At 39.4% G+C, this 22,127-nt stretch overlaps 1 protein-coding gene across 2 annotated transcripts; it reads left to right on the forward strand.

The window, feature by feature from the left end:
• Window positions 1-2,397: 2,397 nt before the first annotated feature.
• Window positions 2,398-17,374, forward strand: MS4A1 (membrane spanning 4-domains A1). 2 transcript variants are annotated; one of them, XM_003826340.7, is made up of 7 exons: window positions 2,398-2,562; window positions 8,976-9,150; window positions 9,619-9,738; window positions 10,909-10,965; window positions 12,542-12,778; window positions 13,581-13,682; window positions 14,872-17,374. In XM_003826340.7, exons 2-7 carry the CDS (start codon window positions 8,992-8,994, stop codon window positions 15,088-15,090), a joined length of 894 nt encoding a protein of 297 aa, XP_003826388.1. In that variant the 5' UTR covers window positions 2,398-2,562; window positions 8,976-8,991; the 3' UTR covers window positions 15,091-17,374. The 2 variants fall into 2 exon arrangements, with proteins under 2 accessions (XP_003826388.1, XP_063464266.1); XM_063608196.1 differs by lacking the exon at window positions 2,398-2,562 and having other exon boundaries at window positions 8,802-9,150.
• The last annotated feature ends 4,753 nt before the right edge of the window (window positions 17,375-22,127 follow it).

Raw genomic sequence — 22,127 nt, forward strand, 5'->3', positions numbered from 1 at the left:
ATAGTCCCTTAGAACAGAAACAAGACCCTATCAACTATAAAGTTCTTAAGTATTTCAATTTACATTTTCCTTACTATGAATTATTTATAAGTGCAACAATGGGATTTTCTGACCTGTAACCAAGTTCTATTTGCAATTAGATCTTTAGCCTCACCTCTGATGAGCCCTATGTCTCCCTTACCAATTCTTTGACACCAGAACCCTCCAACAGCAGATAATTCTGGGTGCCAGGGCCTTGCTGAGAAGTTGAGAACGTGGCATAATGTTACTTCCTAATATCGGAGAGCCTGGGGACAATCACCTGGGTGAAAGAAAAAGCCAAACAGAACCATTCCTTCTCAGCACTGCCAGGGACACAGCAATCACAAAAACTGACCCTGCCTTCAAGGGACAAGGAGACAATGGCTGATTAAGGCAAGGACACAGATAATTATGATGTAGCATACAGTTTTCATATAGAAGGCAATGATTAAAAAAATTGGAGTGCTAGAACACGCAGAGAATAAAAAGGAAATTCACATCAGAAAAATACTAACTAAATAAAAGTTGGCATACTTTTATGTAGACTTTAAGATTGTCTTTTGGAAGCAAGGTCACTAGATAATGAAAATAGGCTTAATTCAAAGAGAAATATTTTAAATATGTTATCAACCTAATAAAATATTCTCAAACCTTGGGGGAAGAGTGATGGTGATACATCAAATAAGATGCTATTGACAAGTCCAAATTGTAGTGAGAATTTCAACACACTCAAGCACTAAAATGTTGATCATTCAAATGAGCAAAGACAAGGTAAATGTTTATGCATTCATACAAATTCAAATTCAAGTTTATTTGGGAAGAATCATACATAGAGCCACCTAAGTTATCTCGTTGGCCACAAAGTAGCAAACAACCTGAGACTGACTGGGGAAATACAGGACTCAAACAGAGAAAAGGATGCAAAAGACCAGGTTGTGCTGCCACAACTCAAGCCCCTTTGCTGCCATACATTTGCCAAGTCCTGACCCTGTTCCCATGCCAACTAAAATGAAGGCACATGCCTCTAACCACCCCACCATCCAGGACTCAAACCTCAGGTTTCACAATCATCCACAACTCAGACCCTAGGTAATTGTCCTCCCATCACCAATCACTCAAGCATTTCAGCAGATATGCATAGACCCTCAATTAGAATGTTAAATGGATGATGGATCTTCTGTTCCCACTCTCCTTCACTCTACAGCATCTCTGAGAGGTGACTGCATGACTTTACTTGAGTATTCTTGAAGAAGTAAATTCTCTATTGAAATGGTAGCCAGTTCCCCTAATGAACGGCTCCAACAATTTTTTTTTTTTAGAGTGGCATCTTTTTAAATATCACACCACAATCAGCCTCCCCAGAACTACTTCTACCCAGTGGATCTAACCCTATGGTTCCAAACTATCTTAAATTTAAAAAGAGAGGCAGAAAGAGAAAGAGAGAAGAGATGAAAGAGAGAGACAGGAATGAACCTCGAATTAGGCAACAGAGCTGCCTGCCATATTTCATCCCTTTAGATTAAATAAACAAATAATTACCTAACTATAGCTCTGTGTCTCTAATAAAATGAAGCAATGAACAAGGAAATAAAAATGTAATTAAAAATCCCACATATGAACATAAAAGTTGAATATTGTAGGGGGAGAGAGAGGACATTATCTTTGGGCAAAACTTTGATTCACATCCCAAATATTTAGACTCTCCTGACACTACCAACTTCTTCCATTTCCCTACTTGATCTAGTACTGTGCTTGATGACCCTGCAGCTCCAGACTAGACTAAAAAGAGAGGGGACACAAGGGAACTTGACAGATGGAAGAAAAAGGTGGGTTCAGAAGTAAAAGTGCTATTTCAATTTATATTTCCAAATATGGAGGCTAATTCTTGCTTTGAGTGGCTGGGTACATGTACTATGGCACTAAAGTATAATTTTAGGCCATTTCTGCTAAATCTGACACAAGATATATACATGGTTCATAAGAAACTTAAGTGTGAGCCAATGAGGACAATATTTGGGGACCCCTAAGTATAGTGCTGCCAAGTGTACAGCCTCAGTGATTCTTGAATCTCTGCATGGATGCCTCCTGCCCACCTACTCAGCCCTAAAAGTGAAGCCAGAAGGTAAAAGTCAGTGCTAACAGCCCATCTTTGACCAACTTCTAGAATCTTTCTTGTCCTCAGGGACCTACCATCCACACCTGCTTATAGGGTGGGGGCTGCAGAAGTTCTTCTAATTAAGGTAGCATGAGCATGCCAGGCAGTCCCCTGGGGTCTTTTTCAAGAAGTGAAACCTGGTAAGGCAGAAACTATTTTTGCACCTCCTTCAGCTATGGTAAGTGTTAAACCAAAGTAATTGGAGCGAAGCCCAAGGTAGCAGAAGCTACTGATTTCCTGTCACCTGATGTCTATCAGCGATTTCATCTTCAGGCCTGGACTACATCACTCACCCTCCCAGTGTGCTTGAGAAACAAACTGCACCCACTGAACTCCGCAGCTAGCATCCAAATCAGCCCTTGAGATTTGAGGCCTTGGAGACTCAGGTAAGGAATCAATTTGCTTTCTTTAAATGACTTAAAGGAGGTGATGGATAAGGTATAGAATGGTTTTGAAGACTGGAGGTTCTTGATCTTAATTCTAGAGTTTCCCTAGTCAGACTTCCTAATAGTTCTATGACTTAAGGAAGGGTGACGATATCAAGGCTTGCTGCCCACTCACTCCTCTAATCAGTCTCCCTCTCAACAATTACCCTATGCAGTCAACTGTGAATCATTCCACAAAAGTAGTAGATTGCAGCATATATATTAAATCATGGTTTCTAAACCATTGGGTTCAAACTGGAGCTCTACCACTAACAAACAATATAACCTTGGGCAAATTACTAAACCTCTAAAGCCTCAGCTTCCTCATCTATAAAATGGGGGCAATGGTACCCATTGCATTATGAAAATTAGAACTAAAATCCTGAATCCCTTAGGACTTCCCAATACCAAATGAGAAAATAATCAGTCGTAGGCATAATGAAAAAAACTCCATTCCTCTTCCTGTAAATGCTTTTGTCTACATTAAATGTAAATATACCTAGAAGTATAGGTGGCTTTACAGGCTAACATTTTCTGGAGGGGATTTGTGGACACCAAGTTGAGCATGAAATCCTGCCTCAAATCTATCACATGGGAAACCAAGAGTAAGAGGGGGCGCTGCAGATGTGGGGGAGCTCTAATGAAGGAAAACAAGGATTAATTTTAATCAGGCCATTACTGTTTTCTGAATCCAGTATATAAGTGATTCCCTTTCCCTGTTTCCCATAAAATGGCTTAATCTCACTGAGAATCCGGTGGAAAGAAATGTTTAATCCAGCATTGTGAGCATTTTTGTGTGTGTGTTTTGTTTGTTTGTTCATTTTTTAGTGGAGACAAGGTTTCTCCATGTTGGCCAGGCTGGTCTCGAGCTCCCGACCTCAGGGGATCCACCTGCCTCGGCTTCCCAAAGTGCTGGGATTACAGGTGTGAGCCACTGCACCTGGCCATTGTGAGCACTTGTTAAGCTTCCCTGAGGAAGTAGCTGAGTTTGATGTTCAGCTTAATGTAATTGAGCTCATAGTACATAGAAAACAGGTTCCCTATGCAAGTCTAGTAGGATACAGGATTCTCCGAAGAAAGTAGTTGATGTCTAGTAAGGAAAGCAAAGAGCTAGGAGCTCTGAAGAATTCCTTGCAATCAGGCAAGGAGAGCAGGAACGCCCTCAGGTGATGTGCATATCTAATGCAGAGTTTGATTGAAAGTAAAGAGGGAGGGAGAAGGAACACTTCAAAGTTGAGAAGATTCAGGAAAGAAGGTAGAGGACATGTATAGACCAGTGGCTCTGGTGGCGGTAGTGGGATATGAGCTTGGGAAGTCATACAGGGCTGAATTCCAAAGGCCTTGAGGGGTTAGATGAAGGGTTTCTCCAGCAGGTAATGACAGGCCAGCAAAGGAGTTCAGGCTCAGGAAGAGCATCACTCAAAGCAGTGATCGGGAGCTTGATGTAGCAGCCTTGTGGACAATGGATTAGAAAAGAGAAAGACTGAAGGCAGAAAAGCATGAATGGAAATGAGAAACTCACAGGTGACTCTGGATATAGAAAAAAGACCCACATGGAAAATGTATTGCAGAGGTAGAAATGGCATGACTTGGCCACTGACTGACCAATAGCCAAGATGAAGATGGACTGAGAGATGATGGAGCTAAAGTGAAATGTGGTCCCAACTATCTAAGCCTGGGTGGCAGGAGAAACAAATAAAACAATCTGAGACACGAGGCCTGAGAAAAGACCACTGACTTCACAGCACAGTCCTCAAAGAGCAGTTTCAGTCCACTGACTGGCGGAAACTAGTTGCCAAGCATTGAGAAGTGAGTGGGTGGAGAGGAGGTGGGGGAAGAGAGTGGGTAGCAAAGCTTTGAAGCAGCTGCGGTGAAGAAAAAGTGAGCCTGGGCAGTGGGCAAGGACATTGCTAGATTAAAAGAAGAGGACTTTGGGATTCAGGGACACTGAAGTACATTTTAGTCATAAAAGGAGTATTTAGCACCTTAACAAATGCAACTTATCTCATATTCTCAAAATGATACTTTGAAATGGGGAAGGCAACTATTACCTTAAACTTACAGAGAGACCACAAGAGGAGCAAGCAAGAGAGCTGGGACTAACTCTGTCTGCTACATATTGCCAGAAATTGGGAGACTGAAGGTGCAAAGAAGAAATAATTTCTTGGAAGGGCTAACAGCTTGGTTGGACTGAGATGGGCTGAAAAGCACAGAGGGAAGGGAAGTAAGAGCACTCTTCCTCGGAGATAAGTGCACAGGAGGCCAGAAGGGATAAAAATGCAAAGCTATTTTGAGTGGAAAAGAATGAAGATGAGGTAACAACAGTGAGGCAGTTTTTAAACTTCTCAGTACATGATGGTACGAGTGGACTTAAAAGTCTATTCAAACCAAAACCCATAAAGGCTGTGAGATCTTATTCAGTGGATGGACATGAAAACAGGGGTGCCTTTAAAAATAAAAAAATATTTGCAGGAGTTAGTGTGAGTAATTAAATGTGGTACTGAGTGATCACCTGAGTCTCTATTTTAACATTCATGCTGATTTGGACACCAGCAAATGTAAAATCTTATTGTTATCATATTTTGGCTAATGTGGTCCATAACCCCTACTAATCTACCAATTAGTCTTTGAGCATAACTGTGCATTGGGCACTAAGACATTGTGAACAATTTATTTTAATGATAAGGCAAAATTGCGAGAATCTCCAATCTCCGTAGGCGAGTTTTATGTATTTATGAATTCTCATGGAACGAAAGCTTTTCATTACAGTCAGCCCACAATGCCATAAATCGATTAATATATTTACCTCTCATATATGAGACAGATATATATATAATCAGATATATATATGAGAGATAGTTTCCATAAAAAATAAAAAACAGAGAAAGCACTCATGTGTTTCTTTATAAACTACTATTTTATACAAATATTTGTTTAAGGTTTGTAGAAGTATAGTTGCCATCATGAGATACCATTTTAACAGAGAAATATCACACACACACACACACAGCCCTCGTGGTCATTATTGCCATTAGTTACAACAGGCATAGCCCAAGTAGAATTGGCTTACAAAAAAGTTTATCTCGCCAGTAATACAGACACAGCTTTAATCAAGCAGTTGATGAATAAAATGAAATTAAAACAATGGCAGTCCAATCATCTCCTTCAATTCAAACAATTGATGACCTTTGCACTTTAAGTTATCTTCACTAAAGTTACCCCTCTGTGGCGGAGTGTAGTGACTCCCAGCTCATTCCATACTTGCCATAGGACCTTGGGAAAAATAACCTCTCTCAACCTCCATTTCTTCATCTGCAGAAAGTAGTCAAAATGCCTACTTACGAAGGTGTTGAGGGAGTTGGCAATACCATATACAATATCCCTAGTATATAGTAGATGCTCAGTAAACAACTATAATTATCTGGACTCACCTATGGTACAGCAGAAAAAGCATCAACATCAGAGCCATGGTGAGTGCCTTCTAGCTTGGCTCTGTTGCTAACTGTGAGGTCTTTACTAAGGCACATTCTATACCCAGACTGCAGTTTCCTCATTTGTGAAATGAACAGAATGGTTTCTGAGGTTTGGACTAGCTCTAGAAATCCTACCTAGTGACCAGAATCCGTCCGCAAACTCTTTAGTGGGCTATATTAAAATATCTGTTTTTGTTAGAGGTCTTGTAGAGTGGCTTGTTGTACAAAGCAGATCCCCAGGACCATGTGGCATCTGGCTATCTAGGGCAGGGGCAAAATCAAGTGAGAAACAACCAAAGTTTCTTCTCTCTTTCCTCTAGCCCATGTGCCAGACAGATAATACTTTTCAACTGATTTATAGTCATTCACATAGTGCATATATTGGAAGGAGAAAAGAGGGGTCATAAGGGAAAGGCTGAATTCCTATTTCTCACAGGAGACAAAGCAGCCTGGTACCCTGGACGCCTAATTTGAGAAATCCAAGTCTTCATTTCAAATCTTTACAGGCTGGGCGTGGTGGCTCACAGCTATTATCCTAGCACTTTGGGAGGTGGAGGGGGGCAGATTGCTTGAGTCCAGGAGTTCAAGACCAGCCTGGGCAACATGGCAAGACCCCTTCTCTAAAAAAATATATAAAAATTAGCTGAGTATGGTGGTGGTTGCCCGTGGTCCCAGCTACTCCAGTGGCTGAGGCAGAAGGATCACCTGAGCCCAGGAGGTAGAGGCTGCAGTGCGCTGTGATCATGACACTGCACTGCAGCCTGGGCGACAGAGCGAGGCCCTGTCATGAAAACAAACAAACAAACAAAAAATATTTACTAATTATGTAACTTGGCACAAGTAACCTAGCTTCTCCGTGCCCTTGTTTCCTCTTCTATAAAACACAGGTGATGATTCACCCCTTGCCTGTTCTATAAGGCTCAGATGAGATGCCATGTGTCAAATTTACTTCCAGCCCTAAAGTAGGTATAAATGTGACAGTAGTCAGCTGCCTGTTTTACAGCACAGCTGCAGCTACTCAGCTCTGATTGACTTCAGTAAGATATACTTCAGGCTGTGGTCTAATGGCTGGGATGTGGCACCGGCTTCAGTAAGATATGTGACCTGGATAGACAGTCTTGATTTCCAAGACATCTTACATGACTTACAAGCAATAAAGACAAGAGCAAAGATGTGTCCCCAAAAGAGGGATTTTCAGATTCCAGGAAAGACCCAGTGGAGTCCGCATAAGTGGTTAACATGAACAAGTGAATGCTAAGGAAACCCAAGATGAAGATTGAACAGAATCTTAAAATGTCTGAGCTGGAAAGGGCCTTATTAATTGCCTTCTCACTTCAGAAATGAATAAATCATGAAAACTGATAAATAGCATTTACTACACTCTCCCTTTGTCCTAGGCACAATTACATATGTTAATTTATTTATGTCTTACATCTCAGAGAGGGGTACTGTTCTAACTTTACAGAAGGATAAAATCGAAACTAATGCTCAGCAAAGTACAAAGAACAAGAATAGCAACAAAAATAACTATTTATTCCAACATGGGTTCTTTGCATACATTTATTTCTTCAATAATATTTATTAAGAAGTAACTAAATCCAAAAATTATTTTAGATCCTGAACAAGAGAGAACAAAATCTCTACTTTGATGGAACTTCCATTCTGTGGGGAAGAGACTGACAATAAGCAATTAAATAAATAAGGTAATTTCCTACAGTGATCAATGCCATAAAGCAATTAAGATAGGATTTTGTAAAAGACAGCAAATAGGAGTACATGTTATAGATTGAGGGTTCAAGGTAGGCTCCTCTAGGAGCTGACATTTGAGCTACACCTGAACAAAAAGACACTAGCCATGCACAGACCATGAGCCCAGTTAAGTGTTATAGCAGCCCACGAGATAAGAATTATTATTATTTCAATTTTACAGTTGAACCTGAGGCCCAGAGAATTTAAAGAACTTGCCCAACACCTCAGAACAAATGGAGGAATCACTATTGAAACCTAGGCAATCTGACTCAGGAGGCCACAGTCTTATATACTGCATTAGAAAGCCTTAGAGAGCCTTTTCTTTTTCTTTGAGACCGAGTCTCACTCTGTTACCCAGGCTGGAATGCAGTGGCATGATCTCAGCTCACTGCAACCTCTGCCTCCTGGGTTCAAGCAATTCTCCTGCCTTAGCCTCCCGAGTAGCTGGGATTACAGGTGCACACCAACATGCCTGGCTAATTTTTGTATTTGTAGTAGAGATGGGGTTTTGCCATGTTAGCCAGGCTGGTCTCAAACTCCTGACCTCAGGTGATCTGCCCATCTTGGCCTCCCAAAGTGCTTGGATTACAGGCATGAGCCACCATGCCTGACCTAGAGAGCCTTCTTGATGTGACTTGCACAAGGTGGCAGAGTTAGAGACAGAGAGAGGCCTGGAATCGACCCCTCCTGCTTCTACAGATAGTCCTTACCATACTCTGCAATGTTGCCTCTGGCCCATCATAATGCACAAAGGCAGATAAGCAAAAGGACAAGGACAAGTCCATTGAAAATACATTTTTCAATATTAAAGCACAAGAAAAGCATCCAGGAATAAGAAACAAAGAGGACATGCAGTCATATATGCAAGGTGTTCTCTACAAAGATAAAGAATGCCCCAAACCCAGTTGCCAAGATCACTGGCAGGGACTCCTGGGCCCACATGCTCTTCCTAAACAACCCCTCCATCTCCTTTCTCAGAACTCAGCAGTAGGCCTTGCCTCAGATCCAAGGTCACTCGGAAGAGGCCATGTCTACCCTCAATGACACTCATGGAGGAAATGCTGAGAGAAGCATTCAGATGCAGGACACAAGGTAAGACTGCCAAAAATCTTGTTCTTGCTCTCCTCATTTTGTTATTTGTTTTATTTTTAGGAGTTTTGAGAGCAAAATGACAACACCCAGAAATTCAGTAAATGGGACTTTCCCAGCAGAGCCAATGAAAGGCTCTATTGCTATGCAATCTGGTCCAAAACCACTCTTCAGGAGGATGTCTTCACTGGTGGGCCCCACGCAAAGCTTCTTCATGAGGGAATCTAAGGCTCTGGGGGTAAGTCAGTTGCCTTCCATCCCATGTCGTAGGGATTCTCTGGCTGACAGAAGCTGATGCGGTATAGGCCACATACAGAATTCAATCCAATTTGAAGAATTGGGATCCAACCTGATGTCTTCTTTATGTCTAACACAGTGGGCCAAATCAGGGGTGCATCAGAGAAGTTATCACTTAGATCACCTCTGGGTGATCTTATGTCACCTTTTGGTTTTGGGGCTTGTATATGCAGGGGTCCCCCATCCCAGTCCATTGCCAGAATCCCAGGCATACCTGCTCCCTGGAAATGCCCCATGTGGTTGAGGAAACAGATTCAAACAAGAAAAAGACAAAATTCTTGGCACCTCCACTGCTTCCTTTAGGCATTCCTCACAGCTCCAAGTCAGGAGCCAGAGCTTCCAACCTTGTCTTTGCCTGCTAGCAGTGATGATTTCAGCTCATCCATTGCTGCCTCTGTTCTCTCCCCAGGCTGTCCAGATTATGAATGGGCTCTTCCACATTGCCCTGGGGGGTCTTCTGATGATCCCAGCAGGGATCTATGCACCCATCTGTGTGACTGTGTGGTACCCTCTCTGGGGAGGCATTATGGTGAGTAAAAGAATAGCAGCCATTTGGGAAATGGTGCAGACAAAAATGTTAAAAGGCTCCACAGGGATATGCCAGATTATTTCTGTGTTGAGGGAAATATATGAGTAGGAAATATTATTGGGTTAAAGTAATTAAGAAGACAGGTTGACCAAATTGAGTATAAATCCCATGGTTGAGAGTCAGTGGTCCTGTTTCATGTGAATTCAGAGAAAGGGGCCCTGCATGGATCTCACAGGGACTGTCCAAAGCAAGAACTCTCCAAAGTCAGTTCTGGTGGGGAGGGTGGCCCTAGACATTTAGACTAGATAGCAAGATGTTTTGGAAAGCAAGAGGCAGCAGGAACATCCACTTCCTCCCATCTACCCCTTCTTGCTTACAATTCTGTTTGGTTACTATGGTACCTGGTGAAACCTGTCCCATCACAAGTCAGTCTCATTTTGCTTATCAACAGAGCAGCACTCTTTTGGCTGTTTTATGTACATGTTTTCCAAATCTGTAACCCTGTCTGGGTGTGGCACATAGGACAGTGATGTTTATTTCCCCGTGATACTTTTCAGAGTTGCCACTATAAAAGATAAGTCCAGGATTAAAATTTTCCAAACAAGTAGAGATGGGTTAGAACAAGAGTTTCCTCCATTCTACAGCCTGAATGTGAGAAAAGGAAGATGAGCAATAGTCATCATCACTTCCTGTAACAGCCAATGTTTTCATGGAGTGCCTGTGCCATTCAGGTCAAGTATTTCCTTCTGCATCAGTTCACTCTTCAGAGGGCATCAGAGTCATTTATGTCACTGTGAACCCCAAAGGGCAGTTCCACAAGTTAAAAACAAAGAAAAACTAGAAATAAAACTTTTAAATTCATGGTATGAGTATTAATTGATGAGGAAATTTGAGTTCTGTCTCTTTGGTCTTACTATATTCCTAGTCACAGATCCCCAGATGATTGAGTAAAAGGCATGAATTTAGTGTCACTGAGCCTGAATAAAGGAGGAATATGACAGCTGAAAAATGAATACAACTGATAAAAATGGGTGGATGGTTGTGTGAAAGTTGCTGAAAGTGTAGGCTTCTTTCTGACCAGTTATCAATGTTAAAAAGTGATCTCCCTCTCTCCTCTATCTCCTGTCTTGCCCACCCCCTCTCCATCTCCCCCACCTCTCTTTTTTACAGTATATTATTTCCGGATCACTCCTGGCAGCAACGGAGAAAAACTCCAGGAAGTGTATGGCAAGTAACCATATGTCCTTCTTTCCCACATGTCAGAGAAGTACCTGTTTTTTTCGGTTAAAAACTGAGACCCTTAAAAAGCCAAGGTATCACAGCCTCTCAGCCCTAAAAAGCAAAGACCCTCCACAATGTTATTGTGATTTTATTTATGAAAAACTTAGAAGCGAGGTCTATCTGAAGTATGTTCATGGGAACAGAACTAAAAGCAGATCCATGAAAACCATACCTACAGTCTTAAGAACGTTAAATGCTGTGTGAAAATAATAGACCTTTCTGAAAGCCCTATCATTTCTCCCAGATCACCATTTAGGAAAATTATCTGATCAATGTCATGATTGATTCAAATTCTAGCTAAGCCATTTTTTGGCCGTAACATTGAACAAGTCAGTTTACCTCTATGTTCCTGAGTTTTCACCTAGAAAGGAAGGGTAACAGTCCTTGCTACCATGTGACGTCCAATGGAGATGAAAGGCAGTAGAGTGTGTGATGGTGCTTCACAGGCTATAAGGTACTACACTGTGGTCTTGCCCATAAAACCCCTAGGGACTCATCTAGATCCAGAGGAAACTGGCCTGCAGAGCTGCTGATGCTGTATGGATGAAAAGAGTTTAGCAGCAAGTTCGCTCCCAAAAAATTCCTCCCCCAACACTGTTACTAAACTGAGTCACTTTCATAATCAATGAGGGAATGGGTGGATTGAGATGGTTCCTGTCTTAAAGTGGCCTGACAAACTCAGTTTGGGGGGAAAACTTTTTATGAACATCAAATTATTCTCTAGATACAGCCAGATTTACTGACTTGCCATGTGTAGGTCATAGAGCCAGGAATGAAATATGCGCAGCATAAAATAATAATCAATAATCCCATATCATTATGGTACTTGTTATTTATATTTTCCTGTTTCAACCTTTTATCATCCTTGCAAGGTAGAACATTCACACTGATATTCTCTTACCTATGCTACCCAAAGACATCAGCCTTAATTGTATTTTGGAAGATAGCTGACTGGGGCTGATTGCAGCCTATGTCAGCAGGAATAGATGTTGTTACTGTTGTTGCTTCTGCTTTTTTTATTTCCATTTATTTGATAGTACAGATCTAGAGGGTTCTATCTGAACCTTCCCAACCTATACTTCATAATACCATCCCACTAAAGTGTGATACAAGAAACTTCTTCACTCTCTTCCCTCTACCTATTTATGAAGGCAGATAATAAACTGGATAATATTTATCTTCACTTACTCAACAAACATTTATTGAGTGCCTACTAGGACGGTGGCAGTGGCAGTGAAGGAAATGCAAGGATACAAGATATAGAATCAAGGGTTACTCTTAGAATTTTTGCTTTATAAAACAGATGGATGGTGAATGAGATAGGGAAGACTGAGAAAAGAACAGGATAGAGACATGATTTTATTTTATAGTGACAAAGAGGCTAAAAACAACTGAGAGAACTTCAGTATATTTAGTTGCAGTTGCTTTGTGAGTCAGGGCAGTTGCATTTGGAATTCCCTCCCAGATTATGTTTTCCAAAGGGAAATCAAACCCAATTAATAAATCTGTGTCTCCATTTCAGGTCAAAGGAAAAATGATAATGAATTCATTGAGCCTCTTTGCTGCCATTTCTGGAATGATTCTTTCAATCATGGACATACTTAATATTAAAATTTCCCATTTTTTAAAAATGGAGAGTCTGAATTTTATTAGAGCTCACACACCATATATTAACATATACAACTGTGAACCAGCTAATCCCTCTGAGAAAAACTCCCCATCTACCCAATACTGTTACAGCATACAATCTCTGTTCTTGGTAAGTGTTCTTGGTAAGTGTGAGATTGGATTTCTCTCCAGGGAGGAAGGATGACTTGTTTATTATGAGCATGAACTCTGGATCCAGACCACCTGAGTTTGCTAGTTACTGTCTGTGTGGCTTTGGGAAAGAATTTTAACCACACTGTGCCTCAATTTCTTCAACTGTAAAATGGGGATGGTAACACTATTTATCTAATAGGGTTGTTCTGAGGAATAAATAAGTTAATATATACAAAGCATTTAGAACAGTGTTTGGTACACAGAAGTGCTATATAAGCATTGGCTTTAACATTAATTATTCTCAACATCATTAATGGCATTAATATTTATCATTATATTAACTAAGATGAGCATAGAAGAAATTCCTAAGATGTTATGAATATCTTTTGCCCAAGGACTTTTAAATGTAGAGTTTGAAAGAGATAAAAAAAAAATGCATCTCCCAAGGATGAAGAGGTCTCCTAGGCATGATGCCACACCAACTAAGGCTGAATACAATTTAATTTGAGACTCATTACTTATTCTTTCCTATACAGAATTGATTCTTCAACTGATTATTCATACCTTACTTTCTATCAGCAATACACATTAACCATCTGTTGTGTGCCGAAAGTTGTGTTAAGAGTTAGGGTTATAAAGATGCTGTCTCCTGTACTAGCAGTTCTCACAGCTATTCATTACTTGTCTAAAGAATTGATCTCTTAATCGTTCAATTATAGTCAACAATAACTTACTGAACACCAACAACGTTCTTTGTGCCATTATTACATTTTCACCTTCATTCTTCTGTTGTTTTTCAGGGCATTTTGTCAGTGATGCTGATCTTTGCCTTCTTCCAGGAACTTGTAATAGCTGGCATCGTTGAGAATGAATGGAAAAGAACGTGCTCCAGACCCAAATCTGTAAGTAGTAGCCCCTCTGGCCAAAACCTCCCTCTAGAAAATCCACATCCACAAAGGATCATTTATGGAGAATGTAATCTGATCAGTTGTTGAAACTAGGAGCTTGATTTAAAAAAAAAAAATTGGTCTTGGCATATTTCTAGAAAGCAAATAATATGATGTCTTGAAATTTGAAATAAGTCTGTAGTTAGAGCCTACAGTTCTATATTCTGTGCGTCTTTTTTTTTTTTTTTTTGAGACAGAGTCTCACTTTGTTGCCCAGGCTAGAGTGCAATGGCGCGATCTTGGCTCAGTGCAACCTCCGCCTCCGGGTTCAGGCGATTCTCCTGCCTCACCCTCCCGAGTAGCTGGGATTACAGGCACCCGCCATCATGCCTGGCCAATTTTTGTATTTTTGTAGAGACGGGGGTTCACCATGTTGGCCAGGCCAGTCTTGAACTCCCGACCTCAGGTGATCCTCCCACCTCAGCCTCCTAAAGTGCTGGGATTGCAGGCGTGAGCCACCATGCCCCACCTCTGTGCATCTTCTTATTAACCTTCCCTGCTGCTTGACTTCAGGCTTCCATCCTGATTTCATGATTCCATATACAGTGTGTAAAAGCAAGATGGTTGAAGGTTGAAGGCTAAGTCACTAGTTCTTTGGTTTCATTTTTCAGTATTCCCCTCTTCCCTCCTTTTCACCTAATTCCTCTTCCAAAACAACAGGTTAAAGGGCTCCACAAATGGGAAATAAAAACAGACCAATAATAGATATATTACTAACTGCTTCAGAACCAGACTGTTAGATTTAGAATTTAGAAATCATCGCTAATTACTTCATTTTGCATTTAAAGAAAAATAGTATCAAAGAGAGAAAATTATTCTCCCAGAGTTATATTCACTAAAGGCAAATCAGAACGAAAATCTAAACTCCTCTATTACTGCAATGTTCTTTTCCCAATACCACATGGTCATTCCAGGCACTGTGGTCAATGTCTGCTGCCCTTGAAGATTTATTCAGACTCGAGTTTTAATAAGTGACTTGATAAGGATTTAAGCACCTGCAAAAAAATTTTGGCATTTAAAGGCATATAATAAATGACATAAGTAGCATAAAAACCAGGAGGTATTTGATAAATGTTTGTGGAGATTGTTGACAAAGGTGTCAGTGGTAAAAGTAAAGAATGGTTTGTTTAATTTTGTGTTTTAGAACATAGTTCTCCTGTCAGCAGAAGAAAAAAAAGAACAGACTATTGAAATAAAAGAAGAAGTGGTTGGGCTAACTGAAACATCTTCCCAACCAAAGAATGAAGAAGACATTGAAATTATTCCAATCCAAGAAGAGGAAGAAGAAGAAACAGAGACGAACTTTCCAGAACCCCCCCAAGATCAGGAATCCTCACCAATAGAAAATGACAGCTCTCCTTAAGTGATTTCTTCTGTTTTCTGTTTCCTTTTTTAAACATTAGTGTTCATAGCTTCCAAGAGACATGCTGACTTTCATTTCTTGAGGTACTCTGCACATACGCACCACATCTCTATCTGGCCTTTGCATGGAGTGACCATAGCTCCTTCTCTCTTACATTGAATGTAGAGAATGTAGCCATTGTAGCAGCTTGTGTTGTCACGCTTCTTCTTTTGAGCAACTTTCTTACACTGAAGAAAGGCAGAATGAGTGCTTCAGAATGTGATTTCCTACTAACCTGTTCCTTGGATAGGCTTTTTAGTATAGTATTTTTTTGTGTGTCATTTTCTCCATCAGCAACCAGGGAGACTGCACCTGATGGAAAAGATATATGACTGCTTCATGACATTCCTAAACTATCTTTTTTTTATTCCACATCTACGTTTTTGGTGGAGTCCCTTTTGCATCATTGTTTTAAGGATGATAAAAAAAAAATAACAACTAGGGACAATACAGAACCCATTCCATTTATCTTTCTACAGGGCTGACATTGTGGCACATTCTTAGAGTTACCACACCCCATGAGGGAAGCTCTAAATAGCCAACACCAATCTGTTTTTTGTAAAAACAGCATAGCTTATACATGGACATGTCTCTGCCTTAACTTTTCCTAACTCCCACTCTAGGCTATTGTTTGCATGTCTACCTACTTTTAGCCATTATGGGAGAAAAGAAAAAAATGACCATAGAAAATGCCACGAGGTGCCCAAATTTCAAATAATAATCAACATTTAGTTATATTTATAATTTCCAGATGACAAAGTTTTTCATCAAATAACTTCATTTGATGTTCCATGATCAAGAAAGAATCCCTATCTCTATTTTACAAGTAATTCAAAGAGGCCAAATAACTTGTAAACAAGAAAAGGTAACTTGTCAACAGTCATAACTAGTAATTATGAGAGCCTTGTTTCATAACCAGGTCTTCTTACTCAAATCCTGTGATGTTTGAAATAACCAAATTGTCTCTCCAATGTCTGCATAAACTGTGAGAGCCAAGTCAACAGCTTTTATCAAGAATTTACTCTCTGACCAGCAATAAACAAGCACTGAGAGACACAGAGAGCCAGATTCAGATTTTACCCATGGGGATAAAAAGACTCAGACTTTCACCACATTTGGAAAACTACTTGCATCATAAATATATAATAACTGGTAGTTTATATGAAGCAGACACTAAGTGCTATAGACACTCTCAGAATATCATACTTGGAAACAACGTAATTAAAATGCCGAATCTGAGTCAACAGCTGCCCTACTTTTCAATTCAGATATACTAGTACCTTACCTAGAAATAATGTTAACCTAGGGTGAAGTCACTATAATCTGTAGTCTATTATTTGGGCATTTGCTACATGATGAGTGCTGCCAGATTGTGGCAGGTAAAGAGACAATGTAATTTGCACTCCCTATGATATTTCTACATTTTTAGCGACCACTAGTGGAAGACATTCCCCAAAATTAGAAAAAAAGGAGATAGAAGATTTCTGTCTATGTAAAGTTCTCAAAATTTGTTCTAAATTAATAAAACTATCTTTGTGTTCTTTTCTGCAACAGATGATTCCAACATGGGTGTTTGTCTATTCTTCTTTACTCTTGAAACATTAGACCATGGGAGGCTCTTACAGCCTTGAGTTGATATTTATACAACCCAAATCTAGGTTTGAACTGTGAGGTGTCACGTCATCAAATATTCATGTCTATATAGTCTTACACAGGTTCTCAAAAAAAATGTTCATGGGATAGGTCATTGATAATGGATTCCTTATTCTGAGAACTCCAGACGACTGAAATATATGAGAGAAGGAAAAGGACATGGTAGGAGCAGGCCTGAGAAAAAAATGAAAGTCAGAAATCTTTAAAAAAATACAAGATCTTATTTCTATCTTATTTTTTCTCCTCTTCTGAAATATATATGAGGATTCCTCTCCAAACCCATGGTTTCTCTAAGAATTTTGAGTCATTTGTATGACCTCAAATAATTAGTTCTAGCTGACCTCACATAACTCCTTATAATAGGAGACATCTTTAATGTCTGCTATTAAAGAAGGATGAAAATTCCTATGACCTTCTCCCCGATTATCCCTTTGGCAATATAGAGTCAAATAATAACATTGACCAATAGTAAACATGCTTTGCCAAGAAGTGGAAGATATATTCTCTAGCCTTAGTTTTTCCTCCCAATTTGTATTTTTGTAAAAATAATGTTGTATCCACAAAGGAAATAAACTTTAAAAACCCAAGTGCACTCATTGACTAGGAGGCTGACGTAACTTATTTTCATTTTCTTCTGGTTTTCTTATAATCTTTGTTTAAAATAAGGTGATAAACCATCCCAGTTTGTCTGAGTCTGAGGGATTTCCTGGGATACATGATTTTCAATGTTAAAACCAAGATAGTCCCAGGCAAACAGGATGGTTGATTATCCTACTTCATAGTAATAGATTACTCAGTTATAATCACTGCATAATATTTGCTTTTTACATGTAACAGTATATCATAGATTTTTCCTTATTGATACATAATTTCATAAGCATCACTTAATTTCAACTTAGGATTTTATGAATCAATATAAATTTACCATTCCTCTATTATTGGATATGTAGGGTATTTCCTTTTCTTTCTTTATACAAATCACTTTTGGAGCACAGAAATCATGAGCAAGATACATGTTTCTTCTTATTATTCAAAATGTAGCTTTATATTTAAAGTCTTGTCAACATTGATCAGTAGGAAGTACTAGCACCTGTTAAAACCCAGAAAATTTATCTTTAATTTCACAACGACAAGAGAATAGTCAAAGATCCAAAACACAGAAATAGTTACTTCAGATTCATTTAGCATGAGTTCATTTAAGAAATTTGATTTGTTTTAAATTCTTGGTGTATAACATAAAACACTGATGGAGAGGTTCAAATCTGAAATTTTCCTAGGTTAAGTCTTCAATCCTTTAGTGAGCTTCCTTTTATGGAAAACTTGGTTGTGTGTTCTGAGCTAAAAAGTACCAAGTCATAAATGAATATGATAGAATCATGTGGTGGCAAAATCAAAGCAAAGTTACAATTATCCTCTATTGACCCCAGCCCACTCAGCAGTGCAAAATGCTGAGAAAGAATAAATAAGTTGTCTACCCTTAGAACTTACTACCTGGCTGGAGAAAGAGAAATTAGTTCATCAGGTACCTGTTATGGGTAAAGCATTTTGTTAAGTATGGTGGGGTACAGATAAAGATAGGAGAAGCTCCCTGATCTCAAAAATCTTACTGCCTAATTGAGAATGATATAAGCATATGTATTAAAAGATAACCAATAAAGGTCCAAGAAAACTCAATGTGAAAATAACAATCTTTTCAACAAACTGTGGTGGGACAACTGGATAGCCATATACAAAAGAATAAAATTGGATACCTACCTTACGCCATACACAAAAATTAAAATGGAGGCCTAAATGTAGGAGCTAAAATTATAAAACCTCTTAGGAGAAAACATAGGTATACATTTTGTTACCTTGGAAAGGCAATGAGTTCTTCAATATGACACCAGAGGCACAAGCAACCAAAGAAAAAATAGATAACTTTGTTCTTAAACAAACAAACAAAAGAAACAAAGAAGGAAAAATAGGAAGGAAGAGAAAGAGAAAAAAAGAAAGGAAGTAAAGGAAATAAAGAAGGACACAACTTTACTCCATACTGTTTGGGTTTTGAGTTTTGGTATACTTTAGACTCCCAAGAAGGAATTTAGAATAGGGGTTACCAAATGGATGCACATTAGCATGAAGTGAGAGTTTTCCAAAGCCCTACTGCCTAAGCTGAGCCCAGATATAATCATTAGAATCTCTGGGCTAGCAGATGTCTACTAGGTCTGCTTGGTGCAGAGCTGAGTTCAATTCCTGGGTATCCTTGTTAACTTTCTGACTCACTGATCTGTCTAATGTTGACAATGGGGTGTTAAAGCCACCCCAAATCAACAGAATATATATTTTTTTCAGCACCACACCACACCTATTCCAAAATTGACCACATACTTGGAAGTAAAGCTCTCCTCAGCAAATGTAAAAGAACAGAAATTATAACAAACTGTCTCTCAGACCACAGTGCAATCAAACTAGAACTCAGGATTAAGAAGCTCACTCAAAACCGCTCAACTACATGGAAACTGAACAACTTGCTCCTGAATGACTACTGGGTACATAACGAAATGAAGGCAGAAATAAAGATGTTCTTTGAAACCAAAGAGAACAAAGACACAACATACCAGAATCTCTGGGACGCATTCAAAGCAGTGTGTAGAGGGAAATTTATAGCACTAAATGTCCACAAGAGAAACAGGAAAGATCTAAAATTGACACACTAACATCACAATTAAAAGAACTAGAGAAGCAAGAGCAAACACATTCAAAAGCTAGCAGAAGGCAAGAAATAACTAAAATCAGAGCAGAACTGAAGGAAATAGAGACACAAAAAACCCTTCAAAAAATTAATGAATCCAGGAGCTGGTTTTTTTTAAAGGATCAACAAAATTGATAGACCGCTAGCAAGGCTAATAAAGAAAAAAAGAGAGAAGAATCAAATAGACGCAATAAAAAATGATAAAGGGGATATCACCACCGATCCCACAGAAATATAAACTACCATCAGAGAATACTACAAACACCTCTATGCAAATAAACTAGAAAATCTAGAAGAAATGGATAAATTCCTCGACACATACACTGTCCCAAGACTAAACCAGGAAGAAGTTGAATCTCTGAATAGACCAACAACAGGATCTGAAATTGTGGCAATAACCAATAGCTTACCAACCAAAAAGAGTCCAGGACCAGATGGATTCACAGCCAAATTCTACCAGAGGTACAAGGAGGAACTGGTACTATTCCTTCTGAAACTATTCCAATCAATAGAAAAAGAGGGAATCCTCCCTAACTCATTTTATGAGGCCAGCATCATCCTGATACCAAAGCCGGGCAGAGACACAACCAAAAAAGAGAATTTTAGACCAATATCCTTGATGAACATTGATGCGAAAATCCTCAACTAAATACTGGCAAACCGAATCCAGCAGCACATCAAAAAGCTTATCCACCATGATCAAGTGGGCTTCATCCCTGGGATGCAAGGCTGGTTCAATTATGCATATCAATAAATGTAATCCAGCATATAAACCGAACCAAAGACAAAAACCACATGATTATCTCCATAGATGCAGAAAAGGCCTTTGACAAAATTCAACAATGCTTCATGCTAAAAGCTCTCAATAAATTAGGTATTGATGGGATGTATCTCAAAATAATAAGAGCTATCTATGACAAACCCACAGCCAATATCATACTGAATGGGCAAAAACTGGAAGCATTCCCTTTGAAAACTGGCACAAGACAGGGATGCCCTCTCTCACCACTCCTATTCAACATAGTGTTGGAAGTTCTGGCCAGGGCAATTAGGCAGGAGAAGGACATAAAGGGTATTCAATTAGGAAAAGAGGAAGTCAAATTGTCCCTGTTTGCAGATGACATGATTGTATATCTAGAAAACCCCATTGTCTCAGCCCAAAATCTCCTTAAGCTGATCAGCAACTTCAGCAAAGTCTCAGGATACAAAATCAATATACAAAAATCACAAGCATTCTTATACACCAATAACAGACAAACAGAGAGCCAAATCATGAGTGAACTCCCATTCACAATTGCTTCAAAGAGAATAGAATACCTAGGAATCCAACTTACAAGGGATGTGAAGGACCTCTTCAAGGAGAACTACAAACCACTGCTCAAGGAAATAAAAGAGGATACAAACAAATGGAAGAACATTCCATGCTCATGGGTAGGAAGAATCAATATCGTGAAAATGGCCATACTGCCCAAGGTAATTTACAGATTCAATGCCATCCCCATCAAGCTACCAATGACTTTCTTCACAGAATTGGAAAAAACTACTTTAAAGTTCATATGGAACCAAAAGAGAGCCTGCATCGCCAAGTCAATCCTAAGCCAAAAGAACAAAGCTGGAGGCATCACACTACCTGACTTCAAACTATACTACAAGGCTACAGTAACCAAAACAGCATGGTACTGGTACCAAAACAGAGATATAGATCAATGGAACAGAACAGAGCCCTCGGAAATAACGTCGCATATCTACAACTATCTGATCTTTGACAAACCTGAGAAAAACAAGCAATGGGGAAAGGATTCCCTATTCAATAAATGGTGCTGGGAAAACTGGCTAGCCATATGTAGAAAGCTGAAACTGGATCCCTTCCTTACATGTTACACAAAAATTAATTCAAGATGGATTAAAGACTTAAACGTTAGACTTAAAACCATAAAAACCCTAGAAGAAAACCTAGGCATTACCATTCAGGACATAGGCATGGGCAAGGACTTCATGTCTAAAACACCAAAAGCAATGGCAACAAAAGCCAAAATTGACAAATGGGATCTAATTAAACTAAAGAGCTTCTGCACAGCAAAAGAAATCACCATCAGAGTGAACAGGCAAGCTACAAAATGGGAGAAAATTTTTGCAACCTACTCATCTGACAAAGGGCTAATATCCAGAATCTACAATGAACTCAAACAAATTTGCAAGAAAAAAACAAACAACCCCATCAAAAAGTGGGCAAAGGACATGAACAGACACTTCTCAAAAGAAGACATTTATGCAGCCAACAGACACATGAAAAAATGCTCACCATCACTGGCCATCAGAGAAATGCAAATCAAAACCATAATGGGATACCATCTCACACCAGTTAGAATGGCAATCATTAAAAAGTCAGGAAACAACAGGTGCTCGAGAGGATGTGGAGAAATAGGAACACTTTTACACTGTTGGTGGGACTGTAAACTAGTTCAACCATTGTGGAAGTCAGTGTGGCGATTCCTCAGGGATCTAGAACTGGAAATACCATTTGACCCAGCCATCCCATTACTGGCTATATACCCAAAGGATTATAAATCATGCTGCTATAAAGACACATGCACACGTATGTTTATTGTGGCAC

Source organism: Pan paniscus, chromosome 9 (genome assembly GCF_029289425.2).
Source record: "Pan paniscus chromosome 9, NHGRI_mPanPan1-v2.0_pri, whole genome shotgun sequence".
Taxonomy (NCBI): Eukaryota; Metazoa; Chordata; class Mammalia; order Primates; family Hominidae; genus Pan; species Pan paniscus.

Excerpts from the sequence above, each read along its gene's own strand:
- MS4A1 (XM_003826340.7), top strand. The coding sequence starts at position 8,992 with ATGACAACACCCAGAAATTCAGTAAATGGGACTTTCCCAGCAGAGCCA. Across the intron at positions 10,966-12,541 it reads AAAACTCCAGGAAGTGTATG|GTCAAAGGAAAAATGATAAT; the intron begins GCAAGTAACCAT and ends TCTCCATTTCAG. Across the intron at positions 12,779-13,580 it reads GCATACAATCTCTGTTCTTG|GGCATTTTGTCAGTGATGCT; the intron begins GTAAGTGTTCTT and ends GTTGTTTTTCAG.